At 55.5% G+C, this 15,102-nt stretch overlaps 1 protein-coding gene across 8 annotated transcripts in view; it reads left to right on the top strand.

Moving 5' to 3' along the window:
• The window catches only part of ATP9B (ATPase phospholipid transporting 9B (putative)), a 118,247-nt gene that overhangs the window by 97,170 nt on the left and 5,975 nt on the right, over nt 1–15,102 (top strand). For 6 of the 8 annotated variants that reach the window (XR_006680662.1, XR_006680663.1, XM_004715925.2 and 3 more), the window contains exons 15-21: nt 1,714–1,962; nt 8,194–8,355; nt 8,654–8,746; nt 9,955–10,038; nt 10,304–10,474; nt 12,190–12,288; nt 13,563–13,652. Coding sequence is in view for 6 of the 8 variants with exons in the window: in XM_004715925.2 (XP_004715982.2) it covers nt 1,714–1,962; nt 8,194–8,355; nt 8,654–8,746; nt 9,955–10,038; nt 10,304–10,474; nt 12,190–12,288; nt 13,563–13,652 (948 nt within the window). In the remaining 2 variants the exon portion in view is untranslated. The remainder of the gene's footprint in view (nt 1–1,713; nt 1,963–8,193; nt 8,356–8,653; nt 8,747–9,954; nt 10,039–10,303; nt 10,475–12,189; nt 12,289–13,562; nt 13,653–15,102) is intronic. The other 2 variants (XM_045296271.1, XM_045296270.1) reach the window with 2 other exon arrangements.

Here is a 15,102-nt window from a genome sequence, read left to right on the forward strand (position 1 = left end):
TATTTATTTATTTATTTATAATATCTAAATGTTTATGCATTCACTTGCATGTACATTCAAATCATTGACTAATTAGGATGCAGTATCCATTCATTTGTACCATTGTTAATATTAGAACATTTTGTTATCTAGAATGTTTACCAATGGGCGGAAATTCTAAATGGTAAAAGGAATCAAAGCAGAATAACTGAGTCACTATGTAAAAACAACAATTATTTGTACATGCAGGTGGGGGGGACTGGCACCCAGTGTGCTGAGATCCCTTCCTCGATGAGGGTGGCAAGGCCACCGAGGCACACTGCATGCATGGCAGACCTCGCATAGCCTGGTTGTAGTGCCCACTGGAAGCATATGGGGAGAGAGGGCCTCATGGTGAATAGAACGTGTGTGGGATTAGATCCGACAGGCATCAGTAGCATTGCATGCTGCGGGTGTGTAGCCGCCCAGTGTCTGCGGAACACAGAGACTGAGGAGGTGTGCTTGGAGCAGTACTGCAGGGGAAGCAGGCGAGCCCTCGGCTCTGTAGCTCTCCCTCTGGCAGGACAAGTGGCTGTCCGTGTGATGGGCTGCCTACCCCAAGACGGCCTTTCCCTGAAGAGCCAGCTTCCATGGGTGGACAAGGGAGGGTCCTGAGCCAGACAAGAGCTGAGTGGACATTGGTCTTCACACACGCATAGGGTCAGCTTCTTGGGAAAGAGTAGATGGGTGCACCCTGCAGTCCTTTCCAGCATCAACACTAGGTGAACACACATTGCTTAGAGACCAGTCTTTACGGACACACTCCAAATTGACGTGGGAACGAAACTGCACATTCTCTTTCAAAAACAACTGATTAATTCCACACTATGAACTTATCAATGAAACTATGATGCCGTGTGTTTATATAAAATTTATTATGCAACATTGGAGACAGTGGGTTCAATGTATCAGAAGGGTCATTCGGGTCGGTCAGTGGGGCGGTCTGTGCTGCATTGTCTGTCTTTACATTTAGTGTTTACGCTCTGAGAACAGTTTGACTACATTTTATTTATTACTGAAGGAATGCTTTCCCAAATCAAACTGATTGACTGGGATTAAGACTCAGTTTACATTCACATCAAATTGACAGGTATCCATAGAGATAGGTGTACCACGCAGAAAATTTTGCAGTCGGAAGGCTTAGAAGAAAATGAATTTGGATATATATTTGTCTCGCATCAATGGTAGGAGGCAAACATAAGCGGTTTATATTTTCGTTGAGGAAATTGAAACGCCACAAAAAACGATGCCTCCCATAAGGCTGGTGGTTCCGGAAGATTCTTGAAAATGGTGTCCTGCGTTTGAGCCATTTTGTGCTTCAAGAAAGATAAACGTCTGTGTTGCATATTCTAGCCCACCTGCTCTGCTGTTAGAAAGGACTAAACGAAGGCTTACAGATGTGGGAAAAGACAAATGGAATAGGACACAGAAGGCCAGTCAAAGGGGATTAACGAGCTTTCCGCCCCTATCGGGAATGTTCTGCTTTATTTGAATAAAAAGCAACTTCTCACATTAGGAGATGTTTTTGTTTTGTTTTTTTTTAACATTTTATTAGGGGCTCATACAATGATCAATGTAGATATAGCATCAAATTAGTTTTCTCGTCTGAGCTTTAAACTAGTTTCTGTTCCCGAGTCCAGTCTCTGTACAGCACTCAGGCTGGTCTCTAACTCCGTGCCATGCCCTCTTTTGAAGGCATCATCCCAAGCTCCTGGGAGCGCTGCCAGCTCCACACCCCCAAGGAAGGGCCAGGCCTCAGCTCCCAAAGTCAGAAAGAGCGTCAGCAGCCGGATCCACGATGCCGTGAAGGCCATTGCCCTGTGTCACAATGTGACTCCTGTGTACGAGTCCCGGGCCGGGGTCACCGGGGAGACGGAGCACGCAGAGGCTGACCAGGACTTCAGCGACGAGAATCGAACCTACCAGGCCTCCAGTCCCGATGAGGTGAGTGGGCCCACTCTCAGGTGGGTGCTCTCTCCTGCACTGGAGGCACGAAGAAGGTCCTTTGGTGAGATGAAGGGCCTGGGGGGCTCCTGAGTGCAGCTTTGACGCAGGCCACCCTGCCTGTGTCTGCCCACAGATGGAGAGTCACCGCTGAGGGGACTCATGAAACAACCTGCTGATTCACGAGCTGGTTTGTGACCAAGGCAGACTCTGAGGCGGTCTGTTGAGAAGCGGGCAGCTGCCACAGGCGACCTATGTGCTGCCTTTTCCTCACCTGGAAAGGAGCTGCCGTGGTCAAACCCCTGCTAGCTTGCCAGAGTTTTGAGCTAGTGTATTTACTTCAAAAGAGAATTGAGATGTGAATCATTTTAAAGATCTATAGAACTCTATAAACGTTTAGTTACGGTGAACTAGTCATTTCTATTTCGCATGATGCGGTTTTTAGATGGGTAAGATCCATTGTTGAGTTGTCCAGCGGCTGCCCAGCCTTGGTGTCTTTTACAGACAGTTTTTTTTTCACGCATTTGCCCCAGAGGGTCTTCAAATGACTGTGACAGACCAGCCATGCAGGCATGTCAACTCAACAAGCTTCTTCAAACCGCGTCTAGAGTGCAGTCATATAAATCAATAAAAACAAAATTTGACGTACTCTTTGAAAGTGGGGCGTGGTCTAGTGAACCTGGCAAAAGAGAAAGCTCCCTGTGCCATACAGCTTCCCCGTCTGGGCACTCAGATGGTGGAAGGCCCTGCTGCAACGATGCAGGATAGCTAGCCAGCCAGTCGGTGGTCAGAGCCTCCCTCCCCGGCAGCTCCCCAGGAGCAGACTGCCATCCGTCCCTGGGAGATCACAGCCCAGGAACACCTGGGGCCTGCCTCCCCTCTCACCGGGGCTCTTGATGCGTCTGCCTCAGCTCGACAGGAACAGCACGAGTGTCTTTATCAGGAAGCCAAGGTAATGTCGAGAGTGTGGAGAAACTGGAACCCCACGTATTGCTTGGGAAGAGTTCCGTATGTCTTAGGATGGGTGGGTTCTCTTAGTCCAGCTGAACCAGAGGAATGTGTGTATCTAGAAGGAGGCTTATATCAAGGAAACAGTTGTAGAAACAGGTACGTTCCAAGATCCAAGATCAGATGCTTCACTCCGGGAGCCCAGCAGGAAGCCCCTAGGCCAGCTAGGGTGAACGCAAGCTCGTCAGCTCAGCACGAAGAACAACTCCTAGGACTCGCAGGCAGTGCAGCGCGTTGCTGCTTCACGTCCAAGAAGAGCAGCGGTAGAGCCCAGGCCCAGCCCAGCGTGAGCAAGCTTCCCCCAAGGTCTGCTTCCTGTCGACACAGGTCGTGCCCTCCAGGGTATCTCATTGTGGGGTCGCTGGGTTTGCACTAACTGCCAGACCACTGAGAGTCCTGGCCCAGCCAGGTGGACACGAAACCTTGCTCATGAGGTGTGATAACACCATATGACCCCGCAGTTCCAATCCTAGGTATATACTTCAGAGAAATGCACGCATCCACCCCAAACTCGGTCTTCACTCATGATTGCCCCAAACTAAAACAGCCCAGATGTCTCAAAACTGGTAAGTTGGTAAATAAAACATGGTATGTATGCACACTGAGTCAGGTGTCATTTGGAATCAAAGAATGAAGTTGTGGTACATGCTACAACAGGTGAACTTTGGAAACACAGTGCTGAAGAAGCTAGACCCCATCAGGCACACACCACCTGGCCCCTGTGACATGGAAAGTCCAGAAGTGGAGGCACATAGAGATAGAGGTCAGCCAGCCCCCGCCCAGGGCTCAGCGAGAGGGAGAGCCAGGGCCTGCTAAGGACTATGGGGCTGCTCTAGGAGCCAAATGATTTAAGATGGATAGTTGCACAGTCTGAATATACCAAAACCCACCCACTTATTCACGCTGGGTGCTTGAATTCTGGAACGTGGAATATATGCCTGTAGCCCTGTCACTGCCCCGTGAGGACAGGCAACGTGGACACAGAGCAAGCGGGATGCTCACACCCTCACCAAAAGCTGAGCAGGGTCTGAGAGTCTGGCAAGCAGACCCTAGAAAGCCCGAGTTGAGTGTCTGAAGACCCGGGCAAGGAAGCTGTGAATTCTAGTTCTGTGAGCTCTGCCTACGACATCAGGGGGATTGGTAGCAGGGGGGCAGAGAGACAAAGGAGGGGCACGAGGCGGCACATTGCTGGAGATACGCTCTGTAAGAGTCAAGCCCTGCCATCAGTCGTGTAAGCTTGTAGGTGAGTCCATCAGTAAAGCAGAGAACCGGAGGCCCCGTGACAGTGTCTGCTGTGAGTCTGCTCCCTTAATGAAGTCGGCAATACAGCGGTTCTTTCAAGGTGTTAACAAGTGCCCCCTTTGAGACAAGTGCCGCACACAGAGCAGAGGCGCATGCAGGTACAGGAGAGCCTCACCTCTCCTGCTGGGCCTGGGGACTCCACATCCCCCACCGCCGGGTCTCCCCATCCACAGGGTCCCCCATCCACAGCCATGTCCCGGGAGCAGTGTCTCTCAGGACCTCTCCATTGAAGGCATCTGAGAAGCTGTCCTGACCTAGCACAGAGCGGAGCCTCCCTGCCTTCCCACTGGGCTCACGCAGGCCCCACCCTCCCAAGCCTGCGGTTGGCAGGCCAGGCCTGCCCTCCCAGGCGTCGCCGAGGGGCGTCGCCATGAAATTGTGTGAGGCCGAGCACCTCAGCAGAGTCCCCTCACTGCCTTCTTGAACTCTGGCCTGACCAGTGTGGAATCTGGCGCCCCATCCTCTTCACGAGCATCCGCTCTCTGGGGTACACGCTGCTCGAGGTCCCTTGTGTCTCACCCTTGGTGTGGTTCCCGGAGGCTGCTGAGCGGAGACCTCGGTCTGGGACCAGGCGCATAGCTGGCTCACGGGCCATCATGTTGGCACTGCAGGGCCACGTTGAGGACAGAGCCCAGGTCATGTGACACTTCAAAGATGGCCACCACGCTACTCTTATATAGGAGGTTTCTATTTATCATGCCTCCAAGTTGTCAGAAACACTGTGTGATTATCTTTTGAACGATAACTTATCCCAGCCATATTTGTGGGAAACTTAGACGTGGATTTTTCCCCTCAAAGAAAGTTATTAGAAGTTTTTAAATGGTGTCCTACATGTATACTTAATATTAATTGCGAAAAATCAGTGCAGCTTTTGTTGGAAGTTCTTAAGGTCTCTTCATTAACATTTTTATAAGAATTATAACACCTTTTAAGTCTCAAATTAGGAATTCAGGACAAAGACTTCATTGACTTCAAAGATTGCTAAGGACGCAGAGAAATGACGTAGAGCTGGATGGGCATGTGTTTAATTAGTTCCACTTCTACAGAGCTTGGACAGTGTTGAGAAGCAGCAGGACACTAAATAGCCTGTGGAACATCCCCACACACCTCTCAAAGCTCAGCATGAGAGAGCAGACGCTGGGTGCCGTGTCTGCAGAGCCCGGCCTGAGCAAGGGCGCCCCCCGTCCCCACATGGCTTCTGGAAGGGGCGCTGCAGGGGCAGCCAGATGGCAGCTGTATCTCCCAGTCACCCAAGGGCCCTGTTCTAAAAGCATGGAGGGGTTTTTGTTGTTTAAGTACTTAGAATGTTAGCGTCTGGAGCTCTATTTAGGGAGATGGTTTGGCTGGTGGTCTCAGCCTAACCTCAGTTCTGTGTGACCTGCCCACCGTGCATGCAGCCCTGGGCAGTGGCATTGCCACGTGAGCCCCGACTGGTGGTCTGCCTCCCGGGCAGGGCCATGGTGCCGTCAGGTGGGTCTCTGTGGGCAACCCCCTCAGAGCAGGTGCTGCTCTGGAGCCTGAGCTGCATGGATGCGTGTCTTCCTCGTTCACCTGCACAGGTGCACACAGGTGTTGATCATCTAGGGAATGAGTTGTCTGCCCTTGGCAGTCACACCAGGCACCAGCGCGTGTGGCGTGTGTGCAGTGCTGGTCTGTCTCCTGTGGCCCTCGCTGGCCTGTGGGTGAAGAGCCCTGTGCTGATGCCCCGGTGGGGCGGCGAAGCGGAGCCCTCTCACTCATGCTCGCAAGGTGTCTTCTAGAGAAGTGGCCTGTGCTCCACGCCTCAGCCAAGGGCCCAGCCTAGTAGGCACTCGGCATGCCTGGAAGTTGTGGGCAGAGTGGGAGCTGTGGCACTTGCAGCCACGGCAGGAAGCTGCTACTGTGTGTTGAGTAGGTAGACCCTTCAGGTGCACCTGTCCCCGCCCCAACCGCTCACAGCGCCTCCAGCCGCGCTTGCCCCAGCAGGACTGTCTGTGCCTCAGTGACTGGAAAGGAGCTGCCTGCCCATTGCACCCAGTGTTCCGCCCTCTCACCCAGACCTCCACTGTCACTTCAATGGAGAGGCTCCCTGTTCTCAGGAAGGCTGGTGTCTCCACGGAAGCTCAGGTCGCAAAGAATGAGAAAACACGATGGCACCCAACACCTGCTCCCAGCTGCCAGCCCCGGGCATCCTTTTACATCACCCAGAAGGCAGCCCTGGCTCATCTCAGACTTAGGTCAGCGGTAATTCACAGAACCTTCTGGGGTCTCCAGATAGGAGTGGGAGATGCTCCACAATGAGAGAGGACAGCAGGGGGTCCCTGGAAGGTGGCTGGGTGAGGGACGGGCAGTAGGGAATGAAGCGGCAGAGCAGCAGGAAGAGATGGGCTTACACACTTGGCCATTGCGTTCTTTAAGTCTCCAGTGAGGTTTTCAAAACGTGTTCCTAAAGTTCTTTTGAGTCAAGATTCTCTTCTCCGGCGAACCTAACAGTGTGCCCGCAGCCTTGATGCACGTCATTGGCACTCTTTGTGCCCCATTTCACTGTGCAAGTGTCAGCGGCATCGATTCCATCCTGCAACCATTTTCCCTGTCCCACCCATCCTGGCTGCCGTCCCACCTTGCAGACCCTCTGACTGTGCTGGTGGGGGTGGTGGGGTGAGTGCCGCAGCACTGGCTCCATCCTCAGCAGCAGCAGGGCATCTCCAGTGCCTGAGGATTGCAAGACTGGCTGCATTTCCATCCACTTCACAGTCACGTTGCTGCTTGAACTGAGGCCAGCTCGAGTCTTGCCAGCGTGGGGCTGCCAGTGCCAGAGCTGCTCCGTCCTGAGGTGGATGTTGTGTACCCGTGTGTGCTGTGGCAGGGCGGTGGCTGCCCTGCTTTGCTGGAACCACAGCCCACAGAATGTGGGTGTGCAGGAATTGTGGATGTGTGTGCGTGTGTGAAGTGGGCCTTACATGTTGAGCTGTGAGCCACAAGGTCAGTGGTTGGAACCCACCGGCTGCTGTGCTGAAGGAAGCTGAGGCTGCCTGCTCCCAACAGGGATAGCTCTACCCTGTCGTCCAGGGGATTGAGGTGCACCTGATCCAAGCCGTGGCATTTGTAGTTGCCTCCTGTGCATGTGGAGGCTGAGCAGGGACTGGAGAAGCACCGCTGCATTTGGGTGGTGCCGGTGGAGAAGATTGAGGGCAGGACTGCTGGAAGGACAGTCCCATCTGTCCCAGAAGAGAATAGGGCCAGGGAGGACCCTCCTGGGGAGAAGAGCGATCAGGGAGGCTTCAGCTCACCCCTGGAGAAGGGCAGCATGCTGAGGAAAGAGATGGAGGCCATGGGTAAGTTCACATGACACCGTGGCTGCAGCTGGGGGGCAGAACCACCGCAGTGGTGCGGATGGCATCGGGCCGGACAGTGCTCTGTTCTCATTAACGTACGTGGGCACACGGCGTCAGTCAATTCGATGGCATTGGACAACAACAACATTTTCACAGACTTTTTTCCCCCAAAACCACTTATTATTCTAAAACTATCATCCATAAAGGATTAACTTCGTATTTTTATACTTCTCTCATGCGAAAGTTGGACACTGACGAAGAAAGACCCAGGAATAATGCAGGCGTGTGTGCCATGGGGCTGCTGAAGAACGTTGAAGACGCCACGGGCAGAGCTCTCGGCGAGAGTGCGCGAGTGCTCCCTGGAGGCAGGGGTGGCTGGCCACACTGCCTCGCACCCAGGCGTGGATGAGGCCAGCAGTTCACTCTGCGTGCACCTGAAGTCACCCAGGCTCCGGGCGCCCAGCCTGCGCAAACGTCTCAGGGTGGTGCAGCAGGGGAGCCCGGGCCCCAAAAGTGGGCTCCTTGTGGCCTGCTTTAGACATGGCTCTGAGCTGGCCTGCACAGCTGCCTCTAGGCAGTGACCTCCCGGGCTGCTCGTCTCCTACAGGTGGCGCTCGTGCAGTGGACGGAGAGCGTGGGCCTCACCTTGGTCAGCAGAGACCTGGCTTCTATGCAGCTGAAGACTCCTGGAGGGCAGATTCTGACCTACCACGTCCTACAGGTGTTCCCCTTCACGTCCGAGAGCAAGCGCATGGGCATCATCGTCAGGGTGCGTCTACAGTGTGGTGGGGGCCGTGGGTCCCAGGGTGCTCTCTCGGGGCCGCCCACATGTTCCAGAGGCAGCAGCTGTGTGGGAGGCGGGGCCCCACCTTGCATTCTGCGGGGGCTGCAGTGCCACTGCACAACCCGCAGCTGTGGAAACAGGCCCCCTATTTTCCAACCAGTTCCAAAAACCCACCTGGGAAGTTGGCCCCAGGGATGCAGCTGACCTGATGGCGTGAGGGCTGAGGGGCCCAGGGCCAGGTGTGCGAAGCCGCCTGAGGCCTACCTTTTTCTCCTCTTCCCAGGATGAGTCCACAGCCGAAATCACGTTCTACATGAAGGGTGCTGACGTTGCCATGGCCACCATTGTGCAGTACAATGACTGGCTGGAGGAAGAGGTAAGAGGGGCGGAGAGGATGGGCATGTGCGGTGCTCCCTGCCTTCTGAGTGGGTGAGAGCAGCCCTGTGCACCATGTCTGCTGTCAGGCCCTGGGAAGTCGTAGTCACTGCCCACTAAAAAACTAGCACATCAGCAGTTGGCGGAGCCCAAGTCAAAGACGCCTAATGGAATGCTACCTTGCACATTAAAAAAAAACAAAACCCTTCCGTGGAGCCGCCTAAGAGTAGAAGGGCTTCGTTGGGTTTCTGAGATGAAATCTTTGTAGGCACAAACAGCCTCATCTTTTCCACAGAGAGCAGCTGGTGGGTTTGAACTGCCAATCTCATGGTTAGCGGCCTGATGCCTTACCCAGTGTCTAAATGGGGCGTAAATGCCACTGGTGCTGTCGCCACCCAGTGCTCCCTAGGGAAGGTGCATCTGTGTTTACCCAGGGTGCCCTGCTGGGCAGCTGCAACACACACCCCAACAGAGTGCATGTCCATGTGTGAGTCACCGTGCCCCTTCTCAGGCGTTGGGATCACAACTGGTGTGCCTCCCCCCCCCCATGGTCATGATCTTATTGGAATTATGAATCAATATCCCCTTCAGGGCACTTTGATTCAATCAGGGGCATGAATAAATTAAAATTAAATTCCCTGGAGACCTAGTCAGATGCCATAAAAATTACTTTTGCTCACCATGACGTGTAGTTAATTATAAAATACTTGTTTCATTTATTTAGCTCTATGAGGTCAAATCAATCAGTGTCGTTGGCAGGTTGTGCGGGCATGCTTGTACAGGGACAGCTGTGTTGGCCTGTGCATGCTGCCTGTCTCCCCGTGGCTGCTCACGGCAGAGCGGTGGGGCACGCTGGGAGCCATGTCTGACGGCGGAAGCGCACTTGTCCTGTGGCTCCTAGGGTCGGTGCTTAACCCTGAGAGACCAGTCACTGGAGTGTTTCGGTGGGAACCCACCAGCGATGCTCTGGTGAAGATGACAGCCCTGGAGACTGAAGGGGCAGTTGTGCTCTGTCCCCTGGGGCCCCACAGCAAGTAGAGTGGGCCTGGCTCTGGTTCCCAGGGACCAGCCAGAGAACCACCCACACAGGTGGATGACCTGCCAACCGCCCTTTTTGCTGGCGTGGAGACTTGAGGCGCAAGTGGGTACAGAGCTGTGTGGGGTGGCAGGGCCGCTTGGGGCCACTGTGACTGGTCTCTGTGCCCCTAGTGTGGGAACATGGCCCGGGAAGGCTTGCGCACACTTGTGGTGGCCAGGAAGTCGCTGACAGAAGAGCAGTACCAGGATTTTGAGGTGTGCAGTTCCCCCACCCCCACGCCTCCTTCCCTCCCTGCTGAGAACCACCTCTTTTCAGGTCAGGACAAGGGTCCTTGCCACATGGACTGCCCCCCTAGTCAAGGAGCTCCCCCCCCTCCAGAGCAGGTTCATAGGCCATATAGCTTGTCCTCCAGGGCAGGTGCGCCCCACTAGCCTACACAGAAGGTCTAGGTGCAGGTGCTCGCCCCCACCTGAGTAGACCTGGGGTGCAGGCACTCACTTCTCCCCTGCCTGTCCCCAGAGCCGGTACAGCCAGGCCAAGCTGAGCCTGCATGACCGGGCACTGAAGGTGGCGGCGGTGGTAGAGAGTCTGGAGCGGGAGATGGAGCTGCTGTGCCTCACGGGGGTGGAGGACCAGCTGCAGGCCGACGTGCGGCCCACCCTGGAGATGCTGAGGAACGCAGGCATCAAGGTACAGGGCTCCCCTGGTGCCACCCACACAGCAGAACTGCCCAGCTATGGGGTCCCCACTCAGCAGGCGTGGGCTCATTCCAAACATGTCTGCCTCCAGTGACAGCTGCAGACGAGCCGAGGAGCACGCTGGTCCAGGTTTCCCCGGGTGCCTTCGGAAAGAGAGTACTTTTTGTGCCGTGGAAATCCAAGAGATGGAGATCAGAGTTCATAGCAGATGTCTAACAAAACTCCAAGTGGATATTGCCCTAAATCATGAAGCTTTACAACAAGTTTACGGGCACACTGCCCTGGGGCGCTGACCTAAAGATTGGCCGTCCAAGCAACCCGCTGTTCCGAGGGGGGCAGAGGAAGCCGGGCTCATGTTAAGACTGGGTGGTGGTTGTTGTTGGTGGTGGTGGTCAGACCCACAGCAGCCCATGTGTCCCACCGCACAAAACACTGCCCAGCCATGTGCCATCCCCACAGTTGTAGCACCACGGTCCCACTAACTCCAAGATAGATTTGTTTGCCCTTTGACAGTCCAGGGTACTTCCGTGCTCTTTGCCCGCACCGTGACTCCTTGAACCCGGGACACGGTCCGTGGGCGTGAAAGCTTGCTGGCCATGGGCTCTTGGGGTCTGCCCAGAGAGGCAGCAGTATTCCCAGGAGGTTTGGGAAGGCCTCAGGAACTCTGGAGGAGAGAACATCCCCTTGACGGATGGACAGACGAAGAAACTGGCGCAAGTCTCAACACAGAAGAGATGGACAGCCATGTCCTCACCAGGCTGCCCTGGCGTCTGCACTTTCAGCTCTGAGCCGCCCTCCTGGCCACTTTGGCTGCCCCTTTGATGCCAGAGTGTGGTGAACAGGCTGGCTAGCCCCAAGGACTGGTCTTCCCATCAGCCTTTTCAGGCAGATGGAGGGGTTCTGGGCACGGAATCGTGGATTTCCCATGGGAACAAGAGGGCAACCTTGAGGCAGCAGCAGGCCTGCAAGGAGTTCTGCTGGGCTTCTGAGTTCACGCAGCAAGAGCAGTTCAGAGGTGGTGGTGGCTGTTGGGGAACTTCTAAAGGGGTCACATTGATGGCTTTCCTCCAGGGACCCAGGACCCCACGGGTTTACTCTGGGGAAGACTGGAGAAAGCTGCCCTCGTGGGGACAGTGGTGTCGAGGGGCGTGTTCCCACCGCGATGACAGCCAGGACTGTCCTCGGAGCACCACCCTCGTACAGGCCGGTCTCATCCCCTCAGGCTGTTCAGGACACAATTGGAGCCCCTGGAGGAGGCCCAGACCGCACTGTCGGGGTGTCAGCGGTCCCAGGCTTCTTGGAGGCTGGCCCTTCAGGAGGGCGCAGGGCCCGGAGGAGGGTGCGCTGAGAACTCAAGCGTCCCAGCCCAGCCGTGTGTCTGGCAGAGGTGTGCGTACTGACAGCAGCGCTGTGTTGGCAGTTTTAGGCTCTTTAGAAGCCTGCTCGGCTGGTCGATGCCCTTGACAGCTGGAGGGAGGCTTGTGTTCATAGTGTTGCGTGTGTACAAGTGCCAGGAACAACCCAGTGATCAGTCCCTGCTGTGTCCCCTGGCCCACGTGTCTCTCCTTCAGGGTCGTCTCAGCTTAGCAACCCCCTGCTGGGGACACACAATCCTGTCTGTGTAGGCCTCGCTCACGTGCCCACGTGCCCAGCCCCGCTGGAGAGAAGGGTGGATGCCGTGTATTCATCAGCTTGGGTCGTCCACAGATATGGATGCTGACAGGAGACAAACTCGAGACAGCCACCTGCATCGCCAAGAGCTCCCACCTGGTGTCCCGCACCCAGGAGATCCATGTCTTCCGACCGGTGAGTGCAGCTGCCTGGCTGGGAGCGGTGCCAGGCTCCTCTCACAGGAAGGGTGGGCTGCGTGCAGGACCTGTCCCCTCCGCAGCTCCTGCGCAGGCCGAGGGCAGGTGCAGCTCTCCCCGCTGCAGTGGCATCCGCTCTGCGTCCCTAGAAAGGAGGTGCCTCTCCCAGCAGCATCCACCTTCACCTGCCGCCCGACCCTGCTGTAAGCCCCACTAGGGACCTGCCCCTCACCGACCACCAGTTCAGACTGAGTGTCTCCCTGCAGTCACTCGTGCCTCCCCAGTAGGAGTGATGGAAATGTACATGTGCACTGTGTGTATTAGTTAGGATGGAATCCAATTCAAACAAAAAATAAACAGTCCTTGGGTCTCGATGGATGGTGGGCAAGCAGACATCATGTTCAGGAGTCTGCTCCAAATGCTCCACCCGCCCCGGCAGGGTCCTTTATTTGAATATCATTTACATGTAAATGTGGTTCACTCTGGGCTATTGGAGCCACACACCAGGCCCTGCAAACTGCAGTTTGCAGTTAAATTATTAATGGTGCCAGTGAAACTTCTGATCGATTTCTGTTGGCTTTTCAGTGTCAGGACGACGAAAAATTTAATTTTCACAATCAAATCTACCTATTCAAAGACGATTCTGATCATGTTCTCTTGGACCACCTGAGCATTCTCACTTTTCACACCCCTGTGATTTCTGATTTCTATTCACCCCAAACATAATGCACATGTGTGATGGTGGCGGCATTTGCTCTTTGAAATTGTTTCATCTTCAGATTCTGAACAAACCTGTGGCAAAGGCAGATGGGGCTCTGTTTTCATAAGTGTTCTGCATCTGTTGGCCTGTTAGAGCAAATGACATACTTTATAAAACCCAATGGACTTTGTCTCTTGCGCCGGTGGCGTCTAGCCCATGGACAGGGCTGAGCACATGAGTGGGCGGCCACCACTACGCCTAACACCCAGTGGCCACCCGGACGTGCTCATGGGGACCCCTTTCCCCGAAGCCTGAGTGTCCTGCCCTGCCGCCCGCTCTTGCTCTCCTTCACGGGTACTGCCATGTCCTTCTTGGAAAGCTGCGATGGACGCGCATGAGAGGGCACACAGGCTGTCACCCCAGTGCTATGGAAGGTTCCAGGGCAGCTTCTGGCTGAGGTGCAGGTAATAGCACATCCTGGACTGGTCAGGCTCCTCCGTGCTGTACGGAGCACCTCCGCCAGCCACACGTGGACCCAGCGACCCACCCAACAGATTCTTCTCCCCGCAAAGGTGACCAGCCGGGGGGAGGCCCACCTGGAGCTCAACGCCTTCCGGAGAAAGCATGACTGCGCACTTGTCATATCTGGGGACGCTCTGGAGGTAGGCCACTCTGTGGGCCACACATGCACGTCCCTTCTCGGGGGCTCCTTGAGCTGAGGGGGTTGCCCCGCTGCCCACTGTCTACTCCTGACCCGTTCTCAGTATGTAGCCAGGTGTGTGTGCTCCCGGGAGCAGCTGAGCAGTCTGAAGAAAGGCAAGGGGCTGCTCTGCTTCCTGTGTGTGGTCTTCCCACCTTAGGGAGCCTTCGCGAGTCACAGGCTAGCAGCATCACAGCTGCTCTGGTTCAGGATCTCTGCCCACCGGTGGGAAGCAGGCCTGAGGGGAGGGCATGGGGCCAGCAGAGAAGACCTTGCTGTCTGCCTCTGCTGCTCTGCCACTTCCACAGGGTCAGTGGGTTGCAGTGCCTCCAGAGCAGGGGGAAGGCACCTCTGCTGTGCGGTGCTGAGTACCCGCCAGAACTCATTCTGTGTCCGAGTAGACACACACCCAGGTGGTGCGTGCAGGACGGTCCCTCACCCTGCACAGGTCTGACTCAGCCGTCACTGCTCCACGTCTCTGTGCTCTGGGGTTACTATGAGTTGAACGGACTCGGTGGCAGTGGCTTTCTGTGGGGACAGTTTAGGCTAAGGACACTGGGGGTACACCAGGCCGCACAGGGCTTACCCAGCTACGGAAGTTGCCATTTCAAGCTGGCCAACGGGCTGCAGAACAAGATGACACTCAGAAACTCCGTGCCTTCTCCACCCGGGGGTTGAGGTGGGGGGGACTCCCGTTGTCACAGCCAACTTGCAGCTGGCAGACTGGGTGCCCTGCCCTTTCTCCACAGAACCCCATATAGACATGCCCTTTGGACACGTCATCAGTTCTCAGGCAGGTGATGCTCGGGGCTCAGGTGCCCTTCCTCCCGCACTGCTGAGTGGCAGCCCGGCCAGCCGTTGGGCATCTGAGAGGGGGAGTGCTTTTCGTGCTTGCCTTCTTGTTGGACCCTGGGATGGCTTTGTTCACTGTACACCTGGCTGAGAGGTATACAGTGAACACCTTTCTGTAGGCCACATGGGACTGGGCCCGAGCAACAGCAGTGGTCAGGTTTGGGTTGCGCCGCCAGGAGAGACGTGCTCACGTCTGCTCTTACTGCCCAGGCTGCTGGGACCCTGTTGCCCAGCTGGTGGGCCTCTTGTCGGCCCTGCTCATCTTCTCACCACCTGGTGAAAGAGAGTTGACCCCTCAGCAGATATTCCCGGGCCCTTGCCAAGGCCCCGGCCCCTAGTTTCCCACAGTGCCCAGCATTAGAGGAGAGCAAGTAGCCAGGCTGTGTGCTTTTAAACTCCTCTCGACCCTCCCTCCTTCTCTGGGGAGCCTGGCACCATCAGGACGTGAGCATCTCATGAGCTCTCGGCTTCCCCTCTGTGGCCAGGCACCATCTCTCAGGCTGCCAGCTTTCCATGTCTGTCTGAACCCCAGCCCTTCACTACCCCCACTTTCCCCCTCC

The sequence above is a fragment of the Echinops telfairi genome, unplaced genomic scaffold, assembly GCF_000313985.2.
Source record: "Echinops telfairi isolate 266 unplaced genomic scaffold, ASM31398v2 ScPeMD7_7400;HRSCAF=8409, whole genome shotgun sequence".
Taxonomy (NCBI): Eukaryota; Metazoa; Chordata; class Mammalia; order Afrosoricida; family Tenrecidae; genus Echinops; species Echinops telfairi.